Source organism: Petromyzon marinus, chromosome 60 (genome assembly GCF_048934315.1).
Source record: "Petromyzon marinus isolate PM22_M1 ecotype Great Lakes invasive population chromosome 60, UKy_Petmar_22M1.pri1.0, whole genome shotgun sequence".
NCBI lineage: Eukaryota > Metazoa > Chordata > Hyperoartia > Petromyzontiformes > Petromyzontidae > Petromyzon > Petromyzon marinus.
In genome coordinates this window covers 6183611-6204489 of record NC_133726.1, presented here as the reverse complement: position 1 = coordinate 6204489, position 20879 = coordinate 6183611, and the positions used below count along the sequence as shown (strand labels likewise).

General features: G+C 54.5%; 1 protein-coding gene across 1 annotated transcript; it reads left to right on the top strand.

Moving 5' to 3' along the window:
• Positions 1–77: 77 nt before the first annotated feature.
• Positions 78–20072, top strand: LOC116955556 (gamma-aminobutyric acid receptor subunit rho-2-like). Its single transcript, XM_032976697.2, has 10 exons — positions 78–2238; positions 4077–4271; positions 5410–5513; positions 6889–6956; positions 8309–8532; positions 12275–12357; positions 13851–13991; positions 14557–14709; positions 15329–15525; positions 16111–20072. Exons 1-10 carry the CDS (start codon positions 1970–1972, stop codon positions 16417–16419), a joined length of 1743 nt encoding a protein of 580 aa, XP_032832588.2. The 5' UTR covers positions 78–1969; the 3' UTR covers positions 16420–20072.
• Positions 20073–20879: the final 807 nt, after the last annotated feature.

The following is a 20879-nucleotide window of genomic DNA, read 5'->3' as shown; positions in this document are numbered from 1 at the left end:
TCCAAAGCACGGGGCCCTGGGCGGTTGCCCTGATTTGGGACGGCTTTGCACGTGACCTCCCAAACAGCACGCGGCTGCTCCCACAGATTTGAAACCCAGCTACGAATAACCTCGTCCTGCAGACGTCGCTCGCTCGCCACGTTTAGCACGATTCTTATTTTCTATTTATAGAGCGCCTTAGCTCGAGGCGTAATGTTAACTTACATTGGGGTCTTAAATTGTAAAAAAAAAACACACACATTTTTAAAGCAACGTGATAAGAAGAGGATAAAAACACCACTGGAAATCACAATAACGACGCTCTATAAAACTAACATATTATCACTTGCATTATTGTTGTTAATTTTCCGAGGTCACTCCAGTGGACACGTTAATTCGCACTTCGCCTCGCAGCGTGTTGGCCGCATGCCATTAAACAAAAGTATATTTAACATAAACATAATGATGGAAGCGGCGTACGAAAATAAAAAAAATGTTGCGGATGACGGCGAGCGTGGAATGCCCCATTTCTTACTGTCGTCCGGTCGTCGCAAGCGCAGTTAATCCGCCACGCCAATAATCCGCAAAAAAAAAAAACCCGGAATAATAAAGCATTAAACCGCAGAGGTCACAATGGATCGTAACATTGCTCTTGCATCCCATTCACAAATGAAATTAATGGCCGTGATGGTCGTGGTGACCTTTAGCCGCGAGACTTAATTGGAGCCGGCGGCTGATGGACGTTGCTGGTATCGTAACATTTTTTTGCTCACCAGAGGTAGAACCCATTGAGTTAAAATGTTCTTTCTCAAGAGTGGTCTGGGGCAGGGGGGAGTAGAGGAGGTGTGGGGCTGGAGGGGTTAAAGGATGCAGAAAAATGAAATTCTGCATTAGAAATGAAGAGTACAACACCGTCGGTTTCCATGGTTCTGCTCAAAAAAAATCGCACCGCAAGTTACTCGACCTGGGATGGCATGCAGGAGCAGCAGCAGCAGCAGCAGCGACGACTTCGTCCACTGCCGCGACAAATACTCTTTAGACTCGATAAGTGTCATAAAATACATTTACAAGTGGAATGAAATAATAGACATTATACAATCTTGATTTGAAGCTTTCGTGACTGCAGGAATCCACACTCTTTGGTTATTTCGGTAAAGTCACGTAGGTAGATTAAAATGAAAATAAATGTTATTTAAAATACATTTAATTTTATTTAAATAAATTACACTTTATTAAAGTAAATTTTATTTTATACCGACGTGACTTTACCGAAAGAACCAAACAGTATTGTCACACGCTCTGTGGATTTGCATATTCCGAGTTTGCGGTGTGTTTTGTCTACGATGTGATCGCGTGGATTTTTCTCCGGGACCTTCGGGTTAAGAGCGTTTGGCCCCCGCTGTAAATTGTCCACAGGGTAATGCGCCGCTAAATTCGAGATATTAATTGTCGTTCGCGGTAGCCAGGTCGCTAATGGAAAGAAACAAAAAGCCGACGGCGACGTAGCAAATGTCGAGTTGTTGGATGTTGTCGTTTGTGCTCGTACCAAACCACTTGCCGACGCAACAGCAGAAGCGGCATCACCAAACATCACTTGGGTTGTCTGGAGGACCACGCTGGAGTGGGAGAAGCCACGCTTAGATCACGACCTTTAAGATCTAAGCGTGGCTTCTCCCACTCCAGCGCTGTCCTCCAGACAGTCTCGTCCCTTCACCTGATGAAGGCCGCTTGTGTTGTGGCCGAAACGTCGTGATTTTTTGTTATTTTATTTTCACCTACGTGACTTTACCCAATAGAACCAAAGAGTATGGATCCTAGCAGTCACGAAAGCTTTAAATCTAGAATCACTTGGGTTCATTGTGGGTTGTCATTGTGTGTGGAGCGGGCGGGCGCTGGGCTATCGTGTGCACGATTTGCGTAGTCGGCATCACGCTGGGCCGGTCGAGAGGAGAGGGAGACGGCGTAGTGATTGGGGAGGAGGAGGAGGCAGATGGCGGCTAAGCGGATTTCACCGACAAAGCCGATTACAGCCGCTGCCTTCCATCGCCAAAATAGGCGCAGGGCTCTCATCGTACAATCCGCCTCGAGCAGCAGCAGCAGGAGGAGGGTTACTGCACCCGCTGGGCATGAGGCTGCTTGTCTGCGACCACCACCACCACCACGATCATCGCCACCGCCACACCGCGACCACCTTCACCACCACCGCCACGTGGTGGCGGTAAACGGAGATGGAGGCGGACAGACAGCGCCCGTGAGCAGGTGAGGGGGCGCGCGAGTGGGGCTTTGTGCCGTTTAACTTCGGGCACGCAGTTTTCGGTCGACGTGCGAACGTTTGGGGCGACGTTTGGTTCCAACGTTGGGGCGACGTTTGGTTCCGATTTTGGGACGACGTTTGGCCCCAACGTTAGGCCGACGTTTGGTCCCAACGTTCGGAAAACGTTGATTACAACGTTGGCGGAACGTTGGATCCAACATCGCGCAGACGTTGGAAAGACGTTGGCTCCGAAGTTGAGGCGACGTTTGGTTCCGACGTTGGGGCGACGTTTGGTTCCAACGTTGGGGCGACGTTTGGTTCCAACGTTGGGGCGACGTTTGGTTCCGACGTTGGTTCTAACCACAAACCCAACAAACCAACGTGGCACCAGCGTGGACCACGTGTACTGGGTTACCGTCACACAGTGCGTCGATGTCACCGGTGGGAGTGACAACCAAAGCGGTGCTTGCATGATTTTTGAATGATTGTCTTTAACCTGCGTATGTTCCATAATCCATGCATTCCTCTGTCAACCTCTTGAAAGTACGCGGTTAACATTGGCCGTGTCATTCGCGTCGCAAGTGAGGAGGCGGTAAGCCTCCACACATCTTTCCCTCCACATAAAATAAAGTGTTTTACACGTCCCCGTGAGCCACGGCTTTCTGAGAAGGTCCTCTAAACATTGAGCAGTTCACCGGCATTGGTTTAAGCGAGCCTGACTGCTGCTGATGAGACAATATCAAAACCAGTCCGTGCGTAAAGACCACCTGACAGCCAACATTTGAACCTGATTGCGGTACCCCGGGGTATCATAGTGCCCCGGCTCTCGCATAATGTCCGTGATCAGGGGCGGAGCCAGGGGGGTGACAATGGTAGACAAATTCTTAGCTCTTTCGGTAAAGTCACGTTGAAGGGAAACAATAAAATAATAAAAAATATATAAAACAATAAAAATTCTCACGACGTTTCGACCGTTTGTGTTATGGTCGAAACGTGAGAATTTTTATTGTTTTATATATATTTTATTATTTTATTGTTTCCCTTCAACGTGACTTTGCCGAAAGAGCTAAGCATATGAATAACTGCAGTCACGAAAGCTTTAAATCAAAATGGTAGACAATTGTCACCCCCGAAAAAAAAATCGAAAATCTGAAACATTCTGCGTATAAGTGTACGACACTCGGTTTGGCGGACTCCGTGCAACTGCATTGTCAGAGTGTGTCGCCAACCGATGGCGTCTAGTTCAACAGCCTGACTCTCTCTTAATCATTCTTGAAATTAACATTTGTTGAATGTCACCCCGGGCTGAAAATCCTGGCTCCGCCCCTGTACGTGATGCAGTAAATTTTAGTCTGTCGATGGTCGGCGATGCGGCAATCGACTCATCTCGACGAGCTGGTACACGATGCACTATTCAGAGTTGAATATTTCGAGAACGGATTTTTGGTATGCTGATGTTTGGCTTTTCGACATCGTGGAGTGGCACTGATTTCGGATTGATTGTTACCCCGGTCGCGGAGTGAAGTACACCCCTGGAAAAAAAAGTGTCCCAGAAAGAAAATATTTAATTGCCTCGGGCATTTTGTATTATTTGGTACCCCGGGGTTCCGCCACAAGGATCATTTGTTCAAACCTGCTTCTCCCGACGAGACGATGAAAACGTCGAAGCCGGTTCCAGAATGCGCTTGCATTCATCCACTGCCGCTGAACTTTCGCGCGCTCCCAGAAAATATTGCGCGGATGATGGGATGCGTCATTTGTTTTCCTGCTCCTTCATTTCGTTTCTTTAACGCAGAAGTGGTGGGGGGGGGGGGGTGGGGGGGGGTGTTCGGTCGCGCCGCAGGGTTCGTGACGGGCGGGCAGCTTGGGGTGTCGTGGCGCCGGATCGAGTCGTCCCGGGTGCGGCGGTGATGGCGTGCGCCCTGCGGCTGGCATGGCTCCTCCTGGCCGGCGTGACCGCCGTGGCGTGCCGGCGCGAGCCGCGGCCGGCGCCGCCGGGCGAGCGGACGACCCCGGCGCCCTCCGGCCCTCATCCGAGGTGCGGCGCGGTCGTTGGTGGGCCACCGACGGTTCCGAACGCAGCGGCGCTCGCGTCCGCCATCGGAGCTGCGTCGCGTGCACAGCAACACACCGCACCTCGGGGCTTGCACACAAATCAGAATCGGAATATTTCATTGTGGTGTGCGCGTGCATCTTGGGCTTATTTCAACCGCCGTACGTAGCCGACCCGTGCATTTATACCGGAGGAATCAATTCTTGCTGCCACTCGGATCAGGTTATTTATACCGGAGGGATTCAGTTCCTGCTGCCACCTGGATCAGATTTTTATACCGGAGGGATTCAGTTCCTGCTGCCACTCGGATCAGATTATTTATACCGGAGGAATCAATTTCTGCTACCACCTGGATCAGATTATTTATACCGGAGGAATCAATTCTTGCTGCCACGTGGATAAGAATATTTATTTATGCCAGAGGAATCAGTTCCTGCTGCCACTCGAATACAGATGCCAATTCCCAGACTCTCCCAGTTAACCACGGACAGGTGGCAACCGTAGTGTGTGTGTGTGAGTTGGAGGGTGGGTGAGAGGGTGGGTGAGTGGATAGGTGGGTGGGTGAATGGCAGAAAATTCTCCACAGCCCCAACCCAGACACATTTCTCACTCGGCACTCGAGGTCCGTTATCAACGCTGTGCAGTTCTTCCTGCAATGAAGTCAAACGGGACGACGCCCGCTACCAGATCTCAGTCACAAATCAAATCATGCCACCTGAACACGTGTGCCAACCTCAACCCCGAAAAGGTGGCAGCCCTCTCTATCACCGTGTCAAACAAACTCATGAATGCGTCGACCGCAGACTCCTCGGCGGTGTCACGTGCTTGGCATGGGCTCCTTGCCCAAGGAAGGATTTAAATATGGGGGGGCCCTATTCAATTTCGGCCCTCCCTCGCCGATCCCGTGTCACCTGGCGCCTCGTGGATTTATTGTTGCATCGTGAAGCCGTGAGAGATAGTGACAGCTTGGGGATTGCTTGTTGATGACGACGACGATGACGACGCTGACAACTGTGGCCGCGACTTTGGAGTGTGTTGCTTTAGAATGTGACCCCGCGACCCCCCGTGACCCCCCGTGACCTTCCTCCCCGGCCCCCTCCCACACCCCCCCCCGCTAACCCAGCCGCCACGGCAGACGGACGGACGGGGCGCGGGGCCGCGGCACCAAGTCCGAGCAGCAGCTGCGGATTGGAGAGCACGACTTTACCATGAGGCCCGGCTTCGGGGGTACGGTCCCTTCCGGCGTGACGCCGCACGGTGCATTTCACGACGCGAATTGGCCGTAACGCGACGACGGTTTGCGATTGTGTTAGGGAAAGCGTGTGTTTCCATTCCTTCTTTCCCTTGCACTTACACGGAGACCCACAGACACAGAGACCCAGACACGGAGACCCACAGACCTGACACAGAGACCCAGACACAGAGACCCACAGACACAGAGACCCAGACACAGACCCACAGACACAGAGACCCACAGACACAGAGACCGAGACACAGAGACCCACAGACACGGAGACCCAGACACAGAGACCCACAGACCTGACACAGAGACCCAGACACAGAGACCCACAGACACAGAGACCCACAGACACAGAGACCCACAGACACAGAGACCCACATACACAGAGACCCAGACACGGAGACCCACAGACCTGACACAGAGACCCAGACACAGAGACACACAGCACACAGACCCACAGACACAGAGACCCAGACACAGAGACCGAGACACAAAGACACAGAGACCGAGACACACAGACACAGGGACCGAGACACAAAGACACAGAGATCGAGACACACAGACACAGAGACCCACAGACACAGAGACCCAGACACAGACCCACAGATACCCACAGACACAGAGACCGAGACACAAAGACACAGAGACCGAGACACACAGACACAGAGACTGAGACACAAAGACAGAGATCGAGACACACAGACACAGAGACCCACAGACACAGAGACCCAGACACAGAGACCCACAGCACACAGACCCACAGACACAGAGACCCAGACACAGACCCACAGACACAGAGACCCACAGACACAGAGTCCGAGACACAGAGACACAGAGACCGAGACACAGAGACCCACAGACACAGAGACTCACAGACACAGAGACACAGAGACCCAGACACAGAGACCCACAGACACAGAGACCCACAGACACAGAGACCCACAGAGACCCAGACACAGAGACTCACAGACACAGAGACTGAGACACAGAGACCCACAGACACAGAGACTCATAGCACAGACACAGAGACCCACAGACACAGAGACTCAAACACAGAGACCCACAGACACAGAGAGACACAGAGACTCAGACACAGAGACCCACAGACCTGGCCAGAGACCCACAGACCTGACACAGAGACCCACAGCACAGAGACCCACAGACACAGAAACCCAGACACAGAGACCCACATACCTGCTGAGAGACCTACAGACGTGCATAACGATTGGCCTTTCAGGGTCGTGTTCTGGGCAGGAAGGGGCCAACGAGGCAAAAATCAATTGTTGTACGGCACTTCTTTGCTCCAGCATCCATGCTGTAGCAGCGGTCGCGGTGACGTTGAATGCTGTGTGGTCCCGCCAGGCCCCGCTATCCCCGTGGGCCTCGACGTGCAGGTGGAGAGCATCGACAGCATCTCCGAGGTGGACATGGTGAGGAGAACGCAACGCCCGCTCACCGGCAAACTCACCCTCGCTCTCGTCCCCCCTTCGCTCACCCTTCACCGCGTTGCGACACGTTCCACGTAGGGCTGTCGGGGTTGATTGACGCGGGGGGGGCGGGGTGGGGGTCCAGTGCTCGACCGATTCATTTCAGTCGCGTCCCACGTGTGGAGGAGGTTGAGAGGTGCCTTGAAGGAACTGAATCTGCTCCCGGCGCATGGAAGGAAACGCCAGGCGGCACGCGGTAACAGTCGCGGCGGTCGGCGTCAGCTGCCACTTGCGGTTGCCTGCCGCAGGGCACCTCAAGATGCACTGCATGGGAAGGGCAACATAAATTTATATATATTTTAAAATTCTAACAGAGTCCAAAGTAAAAAAAAAAATACTTCAAGTGGCCAGCAACAAACAGCACTTACCTCCAATAAGCACGGTTGGCTCGGTACGGTGTAAAAGAAGTTCGCCATAAAAACATTATCAAAGTTGTGATAGTAGTTTGTTTCCTGAACTTATGAAGGTTATTTTTTGGAATAGCTTGGGTAAAGAGATGATGATGATGGGTATTCCAAAGTGGAGCAGTGCAAGAAAAGATGCAGACAGATTAGTGTCGTGACCTGCAGTGTGGCGAGTGAGTGAGTGGGTGAGTGAGCGGATGAGTGGGCGAGTGTGTGCTGTTATGACCAGCGTTGTGGTGGGTGAACACACTGAGGATGAGACAAAACGGTCAGTCCGGTAGACCGTGGTTCTAGTGACGAGGAGGGGGAATGACATTCCGGTGAGCGAGCGACTGAAATGAATCAACGGGTAAAAAATTCATGGGAAAAATAATGGCATTGTATCGGCACGAGGCGAGTGACAAGGAGGCGACTGACCACTGGTGAGCGAGTGAATGGGGTGAACTAGCGAGCCCTGGATCTCCAATCAACCCGACCAACTTAGCTAATTGTGCTAATTGGCGGTGCGGGGAAGAACAAAAAAAATGCGTTTTGTTGTCCTTCCCCGCCGCGTCTCCGATTAGCCCGGTTGGCCACGTACGGTGCGAAAGAAGTTAAACGTACATGTACATACAACCCAACTGCTTTACGTTGAATTCTACCACCGTTGATGACGATGATGATGCCAATGACGATGCCAACGATGACGATGCCAATAATGACGATGCCAACGATGATGATGCCAACGATGACTATGCCAATAATGACGATGCCAACGATGATGCCAATAATGTTAATTCCAACGATGACGATGCCAATAATGATGATGCCAATGATGATGATGCCAATGATGATGATGCCAATGATGATGATGCCAACGATGACGATGCCAACGACGACCGCACCGCGCAGGACTTCACGATGACGCTGTTCGTGCGCCACACATGGCGGGACGAGCGGCTGGCCTTCCCCAGCTCCAGCAACCGCAGCATGACCTTCGACAGCCGCCTCGTCAAGAAGATCTGGGTGCCCGACGTCTTCTTTGTGCACTCCAAGCGCTCCTTCATCCACGACACGACCACCGACAACGTGATGCTGCGCGTCTACCCCGAGGGTCACGTCCTCTACAGCATGAGGTGAGCGCCCCGCGCCTCCCGTGACGACGGGGCCTTCTCGAGGCCCGGTGCGGCGGTGCGTCTAGACGGGGCAGTCTAGGTAGGGCGGTGTGTCTAGACGGGGCTGTCTAGGTAGGCCGGTGTGTCTAGACGGGGCAGTCTAGGTAGGGCGGTGTGTCTAGACGGGGCTGTCTAGGTAGGCCGGTGTGTCTAGACGGGGCCGTCTAGGTAGGCCGGTGTGTCTAGACGGGGCAGTCTAGGTAGGGCGGTGTGTCTAGACGGGGCCGTCTCGGTAGGGCGGTGTGTCTAGACGGGGCCGTCTAGGTAGGGCGGTGTGTCTAGACGGGGCCGTCTAGGTAGGGCGGTGTATCTAGACGGGGCCGTCTAGGTAGGGTGATGTGTCTAGACGGGGCTGTCTAGGTAGGGTGATGTGTCTAGCAGGGGGTGTCTAGGTAGGCCGGTGTGTCTAGACGGGGCCGTCTAGGTAGGGCAATGTGTCTAGACGGGGCAGTCTAGGTAGGGTGATGTGTCTAGACGGGGCCGTCTAGGTAGGGCAGTGTGTCTAGACGGGGCCGTCTAGGTAGGGCGGTGTGTCTAGCAGGGGCCGCCTAGGTAGGGCGGTGTGTCTAGACGGGGCCGTCTAGGTAGGGCGGTGTGTCTAGACGGGGCCGTCTAGGTAGGGCGGTGTGTCTAGACGGGGCCGTCTAGGTAGGGCGGTGTGTCTAGATTGGGCCGTCTAGGTAGGGCGGTGTGTCTAGACGGGGCCGTCTAGGTAGGGCGGTGTGTCTAGATTGGGCCGTCTAGGTAGGGCGGTGTGTCTAGACGGGGCAGTCTAGGTAGGGCGATGTGTCTAGACGGGGCCGTCTCAGTAGGGCAATGTGTCTAGCAGGGGCCGTCTAGGTAGGCCGGTGTGTCTAGACGGGGCAGTCTAGGTAGGGCGGTGTGTCTAGACGGGGCCGTCTCGGTAGGGCGGTGTGTCTAGACGGGGCCGTCTAGGTAGGGCGGTGTGTCTAGACGGGGCCGTCTAGGTAGGGCGGTGTATCTAGACGGGGCCGTCTAGGTAGGGTGATGTGTCTAGACGGGGCTGTCTAGGTAGGGTGATGTGTCTAGCAGGGGGTGTCTAGGTAGGCCGGTGTGTCTAGACGGGGCCGTCTAGGTAGGGCAATGTGTCTAGACGGGGCAGTCTAGGTAGGGTGATGTGTCTAGACGGGGCCGTCTAGGTAGGGCAGTGTGTCTAGACGGGGCCGTCTAGGTAGGGCGGTGTGTCTAGCAGGGGCCGCCTAGGTAGGGCGGTGTGTCTAGACGGGGCCGTCTAGGTAGGGCGGTGTGTCTAGACGGGGCCGTCTAGGTAGGGCGGTGTGTCTAGACGGGGCCGTCTAGGTAGGGCGGTGTGTCTAGATTGGGCCGTCTAGGTAGGGCGGTGTGTCTAGACGGGGCAGTCTAGGTAGGGCGATGTGTCTAGACGGGGCCGTCTCAGTAGGGCAATGTGTCTAGCAGGGGCCGTCTAGGTAGGGCGGTGTGTCTAGACGGGGCCGTCTAGGTAGGGCGGTGTGTCTAGACGGGGCAGTCTAGGTAGGGCAGTGTGTCTAGACGGGGCCGTCTAGGTAGGACGGTGTGTCTAGCAGGGGCCGCCTAGGTAGGGCGGTGTGTCTAGACGGGGCCGTCTAGGTAGGGCGGTGTGTCTAGACGGGGCCGTCTAGGTAGGGCGGTGTGTCTAGACGGGGCCGTCTAGGTAGGGCGGTGTGTCTAGATTGGGCCGTCTAGGTAGGGCGGTGTGTCTAGACGGGGCAGTCTAGGTAGGGCGATATGTCTAGACGGGGCCGTCTCAGTAGGGCAATGTGTCTAGCGGGGGCCGTCTAGGTAGGGCGGTGTGCCTAGACGGGGCCGTCTAGGTAGGGCGGTGTGTCTAGACGGGGCAGTCTAGGTAGGGCGATGTGTCTAGGCGGGGCCGTCTCAGTAGGGCAATGTGTCTAGCAGGGGCCGTCTAGGTAGGGCGGTGTGTCTAGCAGGGGCCGTCTAGGTAGGGCAATGTGTCTAGACGGGGCCGCCGAGGTAGGGCAATGTGTCTAGATGGGGCCGTCTAGGTAGGGTGATGTGTCTAGACGGGGCCGTCTATAATGACACAACTTCAACAACCACATTTTTAACCACAGCAATCACGATCTAAGCAGAGCCATAACCACATAACCTCGACCATAACCACAACCATAATCACAACCATAACCACATAATCACAACCATAACCACATAACCATAACCACATAACCTCAACCATAACCACAACTATAACCACATAACCTCAACCATAACCACATAACCTCAACCATAACCGCATAACCACAACCATAACCACATAATCACAGCCATAACCACGTAACCACAACCATAACCACATAACCTCAACCATAACCACATAACTACAACCATAGCCACATAACCTCAACCATAACCACATAATCACAACCATAACCACATAACCTCAACCATAACCACATAACCACAACCATAACCACATAATCACAACCACAACCATAACCACATAATCACAACCATAACCACATAACCACATAACCACAACCATAACCACATAACCACAACCACAACCATATAACAACAACCATAACCACATAACCACAACCATAACCACATAATCACAACCATATAATCACAACCATAACCACATAACCTCAACCATAACCTCAACCATAACCACATAACCACAACCATAACCACATAATCTTAACCATAACCACAACCATAACCACATAATCACAACCATAACCACATAATCACAACCATAACCACATAACCATAACCACATAATCACAGCCATAACCACATAATCACAACCATAACCACATAACCTCAACCATAACCACATAACCACAACCATAACCACATAATCACAACCATCACCACATAACCTCAACCATAACCACATAATCACAACCATAACCACATAATCACAACCATAACCACATAACCTCAACCATAACCACAACCATAACCACATAACCACATAATCACAACCATAACCTCAACCATAACCACATAACCACAACCATAACCACATAACCACATAATCACAACCATATCCACAACCATAACCACATAACCACAACCATAACCACATAATCACAACCATAACCACATAACCATAACCACATAATCACAACCATAACCACATAATCACAACCATAACCACATAACCTCAACCATAACCACATAACCATAACCACATAACCACAACCATAACCTCAACCATAACCACATAACCACAACCATAACCACATAATCACAACCATAACCACAACCACATAACCATAACCATAACCACATAATCACAACCATAACCACATAACCACAACCATAACCACATAACCACATAATCACAACCATAACCACAACCATAACCACATAACCACATAATCACAACCATAACCACATAATCACAACCATAACCACATAACCACAACCATAACCACATAATCACAACCATAACCACATAATCACAACCATAACCACAACCATAACCACAACCATAACCACATAACCACAACCATAACCACAACCCGTAACCACAACCAACAACTTTGTGGGGAGGCCTTCAATGTTGGATTGACATTGACTACGGTACTATTGTTTCTTGTTATTGCTGCTATTATTATTGTTGCTGCTGTTGTTGTTGCTATTTCTGTTGTTGTTGACGCTGCTGTTGTTGTTGACGCTGTTGTTGTCATTGTTGTCGTTGTTGTTGTTGCAGGATCACGGTAACGGCTATGTGCAACATGGACTTGAGCCGGTTTCCTCTGGACACGCAGACGTGCGCCCTGGAGCTCGAGAGCTGTGAGTTGGGGTTGGGATGAGGGACAGGGTTCGTGGATAGACGAACGATTGAAGGGTTGACTTGGATACCAACACAACAATAGCAACAACAACCACAGCCGCCATTCGCCACTTAGTTGTGGTCACGTCACCAAAGTGCTTGTGCCAGGCTAGGTGCACTTCGAGCCCACCACGTGAAACGTCCAAGGCGCTCGCTACTGGCAGGAGGTTGCGGGACATACCCAGGTGTAATGAGTCGGGGATTTTAAATTTTGCCATCGAAAATCGTCACGGAAATCGTTGTGGAAATCGTCGCGGAAATTGTCAAGAAAATGTTGTCCACTTCTGTGAGCGTCTGTTCTCTTTGGCCACATGGCACTTGGACAGTAACTGCCAAATTCAGAAGAACAGAATAGCGTTTGTTCTGATGAGTCCGGAGATCAGGGGCGGAGCCATAGGGGGGGCTGGGGGGGGCTCAGCCCCCCCTGAATTTTGGGAAAGTCGGTAATCGTGATAACCGGATTTCCGGCTGCTGCAAAATGCTGCAGGCTGCCACCTTGTGTGCTGCCCTGCAGGCTGCCACCTTGTGTGCTGCCCTGCAGGCTGCCACCTTGTGCTGCCCTGCAGGCTGCCACCTTGTGCTCCCCTGCAGGCTGCCACCTTGTGCTGCCCTGCAGGCTGCCACCTTGTGCTGCCCTGCAGGCTGCTTGAGCGGCAGCCTTTCGAACTTATCAAACTTATTAGCCACATCAGCGGCTCAGACCTATTAATAAACTCCGCGTTCAAATCCAATAAAATTTGTTTCATACATTTGTGGCGCCCATTGGAAACCATAAAGACTGGATGTCTCAGAATATTGAAGTCAGCCCCCCTCCCCCCCCCCAAGTCAAAATCCTGGCTCCGCCCCTGCCAGAGATCCACAAATGAATCGTTCACGATCCACCCAAGGACCCACAATCCACGGGGTACCACCGTTGGGGTATGAACAATTTTTTTTAACTTTTAACCAGGTAAGGCCCACTGAGATATATAGCTCTTTCTCAGAAGGGACCTGGCTATCACAAATGGTAGCTCAACGAAGGTGCTTATCGTGTGGAAATGTACAGCAGCCAAATACTCCCCGACGCACGGCGATTCTAAAAATGTGGAGGGAAAAACCGGAGGACCCAGGGAAAAATCCACACGACCACTGCGGGGGTAGAGATGTGCAAGCTCACAAATATACAGCGGTCAAGGGTCGGGATCGAAGCCACGACCTGCTGCTGTCTACCACGCGGGGTGGTTAGCGTCTCACCAATGTGGCGCAAATGAGGCTAAACCTGGTCTCTCGACTTCTCACAGGGTTCAACAAAATCAACGTAACTACTCTCTTGCAGTCTCATCACCAGCATCACCTGGCTTTTAGGTCTTCTCTTCCCCTGGGGACACCGTTGCGGCCGAGGGTTCCGGCGTTGACAAAACGAAACGCCGGGGAGGCCGAGTGATGCGTGCCGCGGTGTGTGGGGGCCGTGCAGATGCCTACACGGAGGACGACCTGATGCTCTACTGGAAAAACGGCAACGCCTCTCTCTCCATGGACGAGGACATCTCCCTCTCCCAGTTCCTCATCCAGGAGTTCATGACCACGTCCCGCCTCGCCTTCTACAGCAGCACAGGTGCCGCGTCCCTCTCCCCGCGTCCCTCTCCCCGTGTCCCTCTCCCCGTGTCCCTCTCCCCGTGTCCATCTCCCCGTGTCCCTCTCCCCACGTCCATCTCCCCACGTCCCTCTCCCCGTGTCCCTCTCCCCACGTCCATCTCCCCGTGTCCCTCTCCCCGTGTCCCTCTTCCCACGTCCCTCTCCCCGTGTCCCTCTCCCCACGTCCATCTCCCCGTGTCCCTCTACCCGTGTCCATCTCCCCACGTCCCTCTCCCCACGTCCCCTCTCCCCGCGTGTGTCCCATGCTTCGTGTGTGTATGCGTGCGTGCATGTGTGTGCATGTGTCCCATGCTTCGTGTGTGTGTGTGTGGAGGTTGACTCAAACGAGTACCTAGCGTGGTGTGTAAACATCGCCACTGGGGAGACAACCAAGGTGGCCGGGCGTGGTGCTGACCACCCACTCCTTCTTGTGCCGTGCCGCCCTTCATAGGCGTTCGCCAACAGCACTCGCCCCAACAATCTGGTAAGGCTACACGGGGGATCTTTGTCTATGTGTGTGTGTGTGTCCCGTGCTGCGTGCGCAGGCTGGTACAACCGCCTCTTCATCAGCTTCACGCTGCGCCGTCACGTCTTCTTCTACCTGCTGCAGACGTACTTCCCCGCGCTGCTCATGGTCATGCTCTCCTGGGTCTCCTTCTGGATCGACCGCCGGGCCGTCCCCGCTCGCGTCTCTCTGGGTCAGCGCCAACCCCCTCCCCGCGTCGGCACTACCGCGTCTCATCGTGTCCCTCCCGTGTCTCCCGTGTGTCTCCCGTGTCTCCCCGTGTCTCCCCGTGTCTCCCCGTGTCTCGTGCGTACGCACGTTGGACCTCTTTCGCGCCGATACGTAGCCAACCGTGCTGAAATCGGAAGGGAAGGGCGTTCCGTACGGCTGCAGAAACGCATCTGAAAGCGCCGCGCGATGCGGTGACCCCACCGCCTTTGTTCGATCGTTAGCCAAAAGGCCGCTGCGGGGATGACCGGAGTTTGCGTCTCCTTGACGAAATCAAGAAGGTGTTGTGGTTCGTTTGTGGCAAGAACTCTGTGTGTACTGAGTGTGACCTTGTAATGGATTTCGTTCACCGCAGCTCCCCGTGTCTCTCCGTGTCTTTCCTCTGTGTCGAAGGGAAACATAATAGTGCTCATCACCATGTCAATGTCTCCCTGCGTCTCCCCCGCACCTCCGATTAGCACGAATGGCTACGTACGGTGCGAAACAAGTTCAACATGCATGCATGCTCCAGGCATCGCCACGGTGGTCACCGTCTCCGCCATCATCACGGGCGTCAACTCCCCCGTGTCTCTTCCCCGCTGCAGGCATCACCACGGTGCTCACCATGTCCACCATCATCACGGGCGTCAACGCGTCAATGCCACGCGTCTCCTACGTGAAGGCGGTGGACGTCTACCTGTGGACGAGCTTCGTCTTCGTCTTCCTCTCCGTGCTCGAGTACGCGGCCATCAACTACCTGAGCACCCTGCAGGAGCGGCGCCAGCGCTGTGCCTGGAAGAGGGTGAGGATGGCTGCCCGGGAGGGGGGGAAGGGGAGGAGGCGGTGGTGGTGGTGGTGGTGGTGAGGGGGCGGTCAAGGTGACAGCTAAGGATAGTGACGTGGTAGGATGTAGGCCAGGGGCCGTTCGAATTTTCGGTGTACAAAAATTAAAGGCAACTCCATATTTCGGGTGCCGCGACGCTCTGCGATGAATGCGAGATGGGCGGGTGTCCTTAATAAACAACGCCACGAAGCGGCGATCCTCAAAGAGCCGCCGCGTGCAGCTCGGAGCCGCGGGTTGCTGGCCACCGGCGTAGAGGTACGGTAAGGATGAAGGATTAGGGGAAGGATTAGGGCAAGTTATAGGGGTGGTGTTGGGGGTAGGGATAGGTGAAAAGTAGAGATAGGGGTAGGAGAAATCATAAGTGGTAGGGTTAGGGGATGGTGATAGGGGTAGGAGTGAAGAGTTAAATGTAGGGTGGTAGGTAGGGATAGGGCCAGCGAATTATCCATCAGCCCTGCACAGACCCCACAGACGACTGTGCATCCCCCCCCCCCCGGCTCCCTCTCTCTTCCTCTATCTGTCCCTTCTCCTTCCCCCTCCCAGATCATGAACGCCTGCGTCTCCCTACAGCCCGTGCCTCTGCCGTACGACGCGCAGGCCCGCCCCGGCGGCCACCGCGGCTCGATGGCCCTGCTGGGCGACCCGCCGGCGGCGCCGTCCGCGACGGACGGCGGCGCCGACCGCGGCGTTCTGGGCCGGGGCGGGCGGTACCTGGAGCGGCAGCGCGAGTACCTGGGCCGGGTAGGCGCCGTCATCCTGCAGCGGTCGCACGCCATCGACTCGTACTCGCGCGTCCTCTTCCCCGCCTCGTACATCCTCTTCAACGTCGTCTACTGGGCCGTGCTGTCCTAGCGACCGGCGATGCCGCCGGCGCGGCCGACAACGGCGGCTGAAAGCGCAGGGAATGCGTGAGGCCGCCCGCCACCTCCCAGCCCGACAAAAACTAAAAAAAACGAGGTGGAAATGTCACAAGTACTCGAATTGCAAATGTTGTGGGTTTACCCTCCAGCACGCAACCGGTGTGCTGGAGGGTAAACTGGCTGGCACGTTCTGTTTACCTGACAACCCTGACCAGTTGGCTGTGTCGGGTGGTGGTGGGTTTAACGCCACATTTATATTTACGTGATCTAACCCCAAACAAAAACCTCTTATGGATAACCTGAGATGCCACGAGCAATCGCCCGTGGTTTCATAACGGATGTCCTCGTGTTCCCGAAGCTCTTTGCGAAGATTAAATTTTTTGTACAATTTACCAGCATCATGCTTCACGCATGATATAGTGGGGAAAGGCGGGGCTACCTGATCAGTGGGCGGGGCTACTTGGTCAGTGGGTGGGGCTACATAATCTGTGGGCGGGGTTACATGATCAGTAGGCGGGGCCAATCCACTCGCTGTGTGGCTCGGGCTAGTGGTTGAGTGGGTGTGGCGCATGGAAAAGTGGGTGGGGCTGTATAGCTCTTTTTCGTAAGTGATCTGGCTATTATATCCTAATGAGAGGAAGCTTATCACGTGAAAATTGCAGCAACTTTTGCGGAAGGAAAAACCGGAGGACCCTGAGAAAAATCCACGCGACCACGGGGAGAGAGACAGAGACACTCAAACTCCAAATATACAGCAGCAGGCGTCAGGGTCGGGATCGAACCCCACGACCTCCTGTACACCAGGCGAGGTAGTTAACATCTCGCCACTGTGGCAAAGGGAGGGGCTGCCAGCTCGCCGTGTGACCCGGTTGAGCCTCCCGAAGAAATTTGCAGCATTACTCTTGAGGATGCTGTAGGGGCGTACGGTTAGCACGCTGGACTGGGAATCCAGAGGTCGCCGGTTTGACCCGGATCTCCGGGCACGGCAGTAGAAAGGAGTTTATAAAAGTCCTAACCCCACCCCTGTCCACCCAGTCGTATAAGTGGGTACTACACCGCAGTCTCCGGCGTATGATCGGCAGGTCGTGTGCGGCGGGGTAGAGTGGGGATATTAACGCCTCTTCGAAGAGATCTGGGCGGCGTAGAAGAGCAGGCCAAGGTACCCCTCGAGAGGTGTTCTCCGAGAAGCCCCTTCCACAAGCAGTGGCGTGAGCGAGGCAGTAACGCAAGTGGGTTTCTCGCGAGGGAACAAGCCATCTGTGACACGACCACGCGTGCGGTCGGTCGTTGGATTGGAGACTTGCTCGAGGATGCCAGGCTGTTACAGGCCAGCCGATGCAAGGTGACCAGAAGTCGGGGTGGTACAGCAATGGAACTATTGAATCCATCCGTGCGGAGCGTTGCAAATTGTCCCCCTTCGTACGTGCGTGGGTTTTCTCCGGGTTCCTCCGCTTTTCCTGCCACGCGAAGGAAAAACTCTCCCGATTTAAGATGGGATTGGCAAAACGTCTCAAAAGAGAAGGCCCCTCCCCCCGCTGAATACAGCCTCGAGGCTCGGCGAGGCTCACGTGAGTAAACGATCGACATTTATTATTATTATGATGACGGTGACCGTGTGAGGTCCGGAGAGTCATGGGTTTCGCGTGGGAACGCAATGGGGGCAGGCAGGCAGCTGCCCCCCCCCCACCCCTCCCACTCTCAGTGACTGCTAGCCGTATAGTCGTGCCCTCCTCAAACTGAATATTAATCAGTATTCGTGGTCTTTATGGGGCTCCTTGGCTACTCGCCACTCCCAACGTCGCCAAAAACTTTACCCCCGTCTGCATCTGCTTCGGAGGGAGACGTCGGGCAATCTCGGACTGGGACTCGTGGGGACTTCGTAACTTCTCAGACTCTTGAGACTCCCTGCGACTCGAGCACCCGGAGACGTGGGACTCTGAAAACTCCGAGACTCCACGACTATGGAGCTCCAAGCACTCTGCGGCTGCAGTGGCTCTCGAGAACTCGCAAACCATGTCGCTCGAGGGACGTTGAACTCCATGGGACTCCCCGCGGACACGGAGGTGCAGGGCTCGGCAACCGTGGAACTCGCCGGCGCCGAAAACCGAAGGACTCATCGCGGACTCGCGGAACCCGACGATGCTCAAGCACCGAAAAGTTCAAACATTTTTGGGCTACTCCGTGACCTTGGACTCCCGGATACCCGTCGGGGGAGAACTCTCCGAGTGCGACCTCCTGTGCCAGGTCCCGATGTTTCGCGAGTTGAACCTCCTTCGCACGCCGTACGTAGCCAGCCGCGCCCGTCGGGAGGTGCCGGCGGCCGTGCGAGCAACGCGGAGGAGCACCGACGACTCCCGGGGTCTCGCCTCCCCACGGGGGACTCCACAAGGAACGAGGGGAGTGGAGCGGGAGAGGGGGGGTCTCGTTGGGTCCCCGCAGCTGGGGGGCTCCATGCCCCCCCTCCCACTCCGTCCCCACACCCCCGAGCTCTCAGCTGCGATCATGAGCTTGTTGCTCCCCCTGCCACCCTCCCCCCCCTCCCCCCGTGTATTTTAACGATCCCCCAACTAAGGCCGGAGGGGGAGGGGAGGTCACGGGGAAGGGGTCACGATGGCGCTCGTCAAGTTGTGTTGCTGTTGGCGACTCGCCCTACAATGCACTCACAGCATAATGCACTCACCTCCTTCGAAATAGGGAGTCACCTCCACTACCCCTCCACGCCGTCTCCTACCTCTCATCTCACTCCACTCCCCTCCACTCACTCTCCTACCTCTCATCTCACTCCACTCCCCTCCACTCACTCTCCTACCTCTCATCTCACTCCACTCCCCTCCACTCACTCTCCTACCTCTCATCTCACTCCACTCCCCTCCACTCACTCTCCTACCTCTCATCTCACTCCACTCCCCTCCACACAGTCTCCTACCTCTCATCTCACTCCACTCCCCTCCACGCACTCTCCTACATCTCCCCTCCCATCTCACTCTACTCCCCTCTCATCTCACTTCAAGTCTTTCCGTCGAAACCCCCCGGCCAACCTTCGCTCGGTGTGAGGTCGCCCATTCTCCTCGCGTTCCCCCATAATCTTGAGCTCCCTTCCCCCAGCCAGCCGTCCGTGCTGTCAGGGCCCTGTGCCCCCTGCTCCAGCGTCAGGCTCAAGGCATTCTTTTTTGCCTCCGCCTATTCTCCCGTCGTATGTCCGCACGCATGCTTGAAATTATTTCGCGCCGTACGTTGCCAGCCAGAAGGACGTGTCTGTGTCCACGCCGAAGTGGGCGAGTGTAGCCACAGCTGACGGCTTCCAGGAGTTACCTGGACGACTTGTCAGAAGCACGTGTCTGTGATCACGCCGAGGTGGGCGAGTGTAGCCACAGCTGACGGCTTCCAGGAGTTGCCTGGGGGACTTGTCAGAAGCGCTACCGGCGAATGCTGCAAGCGGGCAAGTGGCGTCCTTACTCTGTGGGGCCCATGGGTTTGAGATTGTCGATCGCAGTCGCACCGTGCGCGCGCGTGTGGGGGTATTCTTCATGAATTGTCCGTCGGTGTAAAGAGATAAGCTGCATCTTCCGTGCGATGTTCTTGCCCGTGATTGGCCGCCTCTCTCTGTAAAATAAAATTAAATAAAAGCGCCCCTCCGTTTCTGCTGCGCGTCTTCGGACACGGCTTGCATTTCGCCGGCGTTTTTTTAAATCGACAGTTGCGTTTCGCGGAGTGTTCGGCGTCGATTGTCGTTCCGCGTGATGAAGTTCACAGGCCACGCTCTCGAAGAAGGCCGAGAGGAAGGAGATAGTGGGGGTGTCTAGCAGTGCCGGATTATCCCAGTAGCTGCACACGAAGCTACGGGCCCCGCACTTTCAAGGGCCCCGCGCTAAACGCATTCAAGCTATCAATTCCGGTTCGGTGATTCTGCACTTGCTCTATTACTATAGTACTATACCGCCTTCGACTTTTACGAACGACTGGGTGTTTTAGGTTCGCGATTTGTCGTATTATCTGGCCGGTGTAGCAAAATGAAAAAAAATACAATTACTTTACTATGCAAGTTAAAACATTTTTTTTTAATGTTCATGTTTTTATTTTATTTAGGACCCTTTAATAACAACAAATGCTACAGGCCCCGCACGATCTTCATCCGGCACTGGTGTCAAGTAAGAAGGGGGGGGGGGGGGCAGCGCTTCCTACGCAACAAGGCAGTAGGGGGGATCACGTCGGCCACAAAATCGTGATCCAGGATGAACAAAACGACGCCGTCGCAGAGAATACATCGAACGGGACGCCGAGGAGGAGGGTGGTGGACGTCTCCAAAAGTCTTGTGGTGGTGGTGGCGGTCGGAGATAAAAGCAACAGCAGCAACAGTCAGCCAGCCAGCTCCGGAGGTTAATGTCACCACGGCATGTCGCTGACTGGACGGTAATTTATATAGGCGCCTTAATGCGGAGAATCTAAGAGCGG

What these genes read in the sequence shown, in the direction of transcription:
- LOC116955556 (XM_032976697.2), top strand. Translation starts at nt 1,970, where the DNA reads ATGGCGGCTAAGCGGATTTCACCGACAAAGCCGATTACAGCCGCTGCC. An exon ending in CGCCTTCTACAGCAGCACAG is followed by an intron (nt 13,992 to 14,556) that starts GTGCCGCGTCCC and finishes CTGCGTGCGCAG; the next exon opens with GCTGGTACAACCGCCTCTTC. An exon ending in AGCGCTGTGCCTGGAAGAGG is followed by an intron (nt 15,526 to 16,110) that starts GTGAGGATGGCT and finishes TCCCCCTCCCAG; the next exon opens with ATCATGAACGCCTGCGTCTC.